General features: G+C 35.4%; 1 protein-coding gene across 1 annotated transcript; it reads left to right on the top strand.

The window, feature by feature from the left end:
• Window positions 1-4,466: 4,466 nt before the first annotated feature.
• On the top strand, window positions 4,467-4,793 carry BLID (BH3-like motif containing, cell death inducer). Its single transcript, XM_063094624.1, is given in 3 exon segments — window positions 4,467-4,610; window positions 4,612-4,699; window positions 4,702-4,793. Coding segments are annotated over 3 exon segments (324 nt in total).
• Window positions 4,794-5,218: the final 425 nt, after the last annotated feature.

The following is a 5,218-nucleotide window of genomic DNA, read 5'->3' as shown; positions in this document are numbered from 1 at the left end:
ATGCAGTCATCTAGTTGTTCTAGCACCATTTGTTGAAATGGCTTTTCTCCCATTGAGTTGCCTTGACACTTTTGTCAAAAAATCAATTGCCCGTGTAAGTGAGGGTCTATATTTGGACTCTATTCTGTTCCATTGATCTGTTTTTCTCTAGTACCACAGTCTTTATTATTGTACCTGAATAGGAAATCTTGAAATAAAACAGTACAAAACTTTCATTCTTTTTAAATTACTTTGAAAATTCTAGAAACTTTACATATCCATATAAATTTTAGAATTAGCTCGTTACATTTTTGCAACAAAGAAAAAGCAGGCTGAAATTTTGATTGGGATAACTTTGAAACTATATCTCCATTTCGGTAAAATTGACATCTTAATAATGTTGGAGTCTTCTAGCCTATGAATCTGGTATATCACTGCATTTGGTTAGTACTTTTTAAACTTCTCCCAGCAATATAATAATGCAGTTTTTCACTGTGCACATTGTACTAGTTTCCCGGGGCTGCTATAACAAATTACCACAACCTGGGAGGTTTAAAACAACATAAATTTATTCTCACTCTTCAGGAAGTCAAAAGTTCAAAATCAAGGTGTTGGCAGGGTTGAGTCCGTCTGGCGGATCTGAGGGAAAATCCATTCCACTCCTCTCTCCTCACTTCTGGTGTCTGCCACGATCTTTGGCATTCCTTCCCTTGTAGACTCATCACTAGAATCTGCTTCTCTCTTCACATATTCACATGGACTCTTCCTTCTGTGTTTCGGTGTCCTTTCCTTTTCTGTCTCTTATAAGAACACTATCATTAAATTTAGATCCACCCTAATCCAGGATAATCGCATCTTGAGATTCTTACCTTAATTACACACCATTTTTTTTTTTTTTCCAAAAAAGGTCACATTCTGAGGTTCCAGGTAGATATACCTTTTGGGAGCCACAATTCAACCCACTGCATTCATATTTTTGAAAATTTATTCCTAAGAGTTTTATATTTTATGATGGTAGTACAAGTAGATTTTTTCTGTTTTATTTCAAATTATTTGCTGCTAGTATATAAAAATAGAATTCATTTGTGAGTACTAATCATATGATTTTACTAAATCTTGTGATTTACTAATCTTACAATATTACTAAATGCAATTATTAGTTCTCGTCATTGCTATGTAGATTCCTTTAGGACTTTCTACTTACATAAACAATCAGGCTGCTTATAAATAGAAGCAGTTTTACATCTTCTTCTATTTATTTCTTTTATTTATCTTGATCGATGATGATAACTAAGATGTCCAGTGCAGTGTTGACTAGAAATGGTAAGAGCAGGCATCCTTGCCTTGTTCCCTATCATAAGGAAAGATCATTATATACTTCAGCATCAAGTATGATGTTAACAGTAGCGTTTTTTTTTTTTTTTTTTTTTGTGGAATTCTCTATACCAGATTGAGAAAATACCCTTCTACTCCCAATATGGTGAGAGGTGTTTGTTTTGTTTTTTGTTCAAATCACTAATGGGTGTTGAGTTGTATTGAATCATTTTCTGCATGTATTGATATGGTGATATGCTTGTTCCCATTTTTTTTCTATTGATGTATGAATTATATTGATTGATTTTTGAATATAAAACCAATCTTACATTTCCGGAATAAATCCTAATTGTTCAGGATACATTTTTATATGTTAAATTTGATTAAAATTTTGTTAAGAGTTTTCGCATCTATGTTTGTGCAGGATACCTGAATTAAAATTTGTTTGTAATTGTCATGTATTTATTTGTCTGATTTTGGTAAAAAAAAATAAGTTGGAAAGTGTTTCCTCTTCTATTTTCTGAAAGAATTTTATAAGATTAATGTCATTTCTTACTGAAATATTTAATAAAAATCACCAGTGATACCATTTAGACCTGAAATTTTCTCTGTGGGAAGGTTTAGACAATGAATTGAATTCCTCTAATAAATATAGAGTTGTTTAGATTTTCTGTTTCATCTGTGTCAGTTTTAGTAAGTTGTACTTTTCAAGGAATTTGTCCATTTTATATTAGTTACTAACCTACTTATCTTTATGTATCGAGCCTAGATATTGTCTTCTCTGTGAAACTTTCCCTGACATTTCCAGCAGAAATGATTTCTCATCCTTCTTCTCTCCTGTCCCCAGTATCATTTCTACTCTCCACCTTCCATTAAGGTTTGCCCATATGTCCCTTCCTGTAGTAAATTAAGGGCCCTGAAGTTCAGTGATTGCAACCTATATATCTTTGAGTCTCTGCCCCCTTGTATGGTGCCTGACACATAATAGATTACCTCCCTCCCAAACATTTAAATAACCATATTATTCCACTTAGCATTATCTAATTTATAGTCACACAGGCATGTTTCTAACTTCCTCAGTAGATTATGAGCATCTTTTGCAAGAATGGCATGTATTATTCAATGTTTATGTTTCTTCTATGTCTCACACTTAGAATAAATTTTAAACTATTAAATTGAATAGACTTGCCAGACAATACAGAAAATCAGTATTCTATGAACTCAAAGAAGAGAGGATAAATGGAAATCTGAAAAGCATGTGTCAATAAAGGGAGAAAAATAAGGGAACTAATATTTTTGAGTGCTTACGATGCGCCAGACCTTGTGATAAACAATTTATATTTTTTTAATCTCATTTAACCCCTAAAATAATTAGATATAGAAGATATTCTTATCCCCATTTTACCGATTCCTGATCTGTAAATTGTGATAAGAACGTCTTCTAATCAGGAAGTTAAGTACTTTGCCCAAGTTCACAGGGTTACTAAGTGGCGGATCTGGGTTTCAAATCCATATTTGAATGATTCCATTATCTACATTCTTGGTTTCAATCGCATTTTTGTCCGCTCAGTTTTCTACACCACAGTTGGTATATTTTCCCAAATTGCCTTTAAACTTTTCTAGAGTAGAAGATTCTGTGGTCCCTCTGATTGAGTGTTGGAATCTCTGTAAGTTTAGAAAAATTCCAAAGTGTTCCCTGGACAATGATTCTACCTCTACCATAAAATATGCAGAAATATTCTAGAAGATCCCAAACAAACTTTGACCTCAAAGTATGCAGCATAACTCTCTGTTGTTTTCCCACTATTCCACATCAGTCTTTTGTCTACAATCCTAGCATTCTTTTAATGATATCAGATGCCAACATTATGGTTGTGGTTAATTGGGGGCATTGTTGGTTCCTGAGTTCCTACCCAAATAGTATAAGGAAAATCAAGAGGCCAAGGTCATGGTAACTCAGGCAATCTTCAAGGCTTGGTGTGAAAGGAGAGCTGGCTTTACCTTTGTGTATGTTATATATTGGCCCTGTGTAGAAAGGCCTGTGGGCTAATTTGTGCAAGACATGTTCCTTCTCATTATGCCTTGAAACAGGCTTTGTGAAATACCAGATCCAATCATATAGCTTCTGTAACTAAAAAGCTTCTGCATTTAGTCTCTTTCTTCTCTTGACACAACAGTACTCTGTAAGTCATCCACATCTGGGTTGCTTATGATGACCAGGCTTTTCCCAGTTAGAAATGTGACTAATGTACCATTTTACCAATACGTCTTGGCCAAAGAACTAGGAAGGAAAGGCACAATTAAAGTTTTTCTATGATGCCAGCCTATCAATTGAAACAACATGTTTCTGAAGTCTTCCCAATGTGAAGAACAAAAAGTAATAACATTTGTTTATTTATTTGTGTACAATACTGTGGTCAGAAACTTGCTGCTTCTCTGGAGAAATTGCAACACACTATTGAGGAGAGGACTTAACAATTCACACTGATTATTCCCTGTGGTCTGCCATGGTGAGGGTGATACTTTCATGCACTATAAACACCAGACAAGAGGGCTGAGTCAATTCTCTCTTGATATTCTAGTCTCAGTTGGAATGACTCGTGTAGGCATCCGCATCTTTAGGTTCTTTCTGACTAAGAAATGAAGCAAATACTCAGGTCTGTACATTAGGGAAAAAAATCTAAAAAGCCTCCCTGTCTTTTTAAGTTTCAGAAATCAACATGAGGATCTTCTCTACTTTTAGGTAGTAGATCCTGCTTTGGTGTGGTCTGTGCATCAATCTTGTTGAGAGAAGGACATTGCTGAGTCATACCATTAATTAATAATGTTTATTCAGGCAAACCTGGGTCAGATAACATTTGGTACAGAGATGAGAAAGAAGATGATGGAATAAATACATGACCCCTTGGAAGCTCTTTTCAGTTGAGGATTTTTCTGAATAGCCACTTGAAATCCAGGGAAATAGAAGTAACAGTAGGTAGTTAAGAAAGGAAGGGCAGGATATAACTGTTTCGTTTTGTTTTTTTCTTCCTGCCTAATATTGTGTGTATGCAAAGCACAGTCCATATGAGAGCTGTCTTATAAAATTTGCTGAATGAATGGAATGAATGAATGGATGGATTTTAAATTCTGGACTTTCTGACATAGTAGCTTCGAATTGTAGTGATTTTGTCATGTTCCATCTGGGTGCTATAGAAGGCCAGCAAATACCTTTCTATTAGATCTTAGCATCTGGGTGTGTGCTCTGCACTGCCCAGATAGGATGAGCCTCTGGCAATTCCATTTATTCAAAGGCAAATGGAAGCCTGCCACTGGAGTGCTCTTGTGTGTTCCAACAAAGGACCTATATTGCCTAAGGAAACGGTGTTTCCTCCTACAAGGTACAATCTTGGCTCCTCTGCCATGAAGGGGGTGTTCCTAGAAATGTGCTCCAGAGACTTTTCTATTTAACCAGGATACAAATTGCATTGTTACATAATTCCCCTGCTGAGGCCCTATGAAAGGAATAAGTTGGGACAGGTACAGCAAGATAGTAGCACAGATTCCCCCATTATTCATGGTGCACAGCACAGAAGGGAACTTGATTTCAGCCAGATGACCCAATTCTTAGCATGCTTTTCTATGCACTTTTACCCATAATTCTTCCAAATCACTATCTTTTGGTTCAAATTGTGCAGAGAAACAATAAAATGGGGGAAAAAAAAGATAAACTGCCTAGTAAAAAAATAGAATGGCATTTAATTAAAATGAAGCTTGAAAATTCATGGGAAAAAAAGCTCTATGATTAAACCTCATGGCAGCATAGCACATCACTGTCCTTTTGTGGTTTTGAGTGTATTTCAGTTGTACATTAGAAATAGATATTTGTCATATTGTTAATAATTGCTCTGCTGAAACGTGCACTCAGCATTGGGCATCATAGTTA

This window comes from Cynocephalus volans, chromosome 4, assembly GCF_027409185.1.
Source record: "Cynocephalus volans isolate mCynVol1 chromosome 4, mCynVol1.pri, whole genome shotgun sequence".
NCBI lineage: Eukaryota > Metazoa > Chordata > Mammalia > Dermoptera > Cynocephalidae > Cynocephalus > Cynocephalus volans.
Note: the sequence above shows the minus strand (reverse complement) of the source record. Positions and strands in the feature narration are given on the sequence as shown.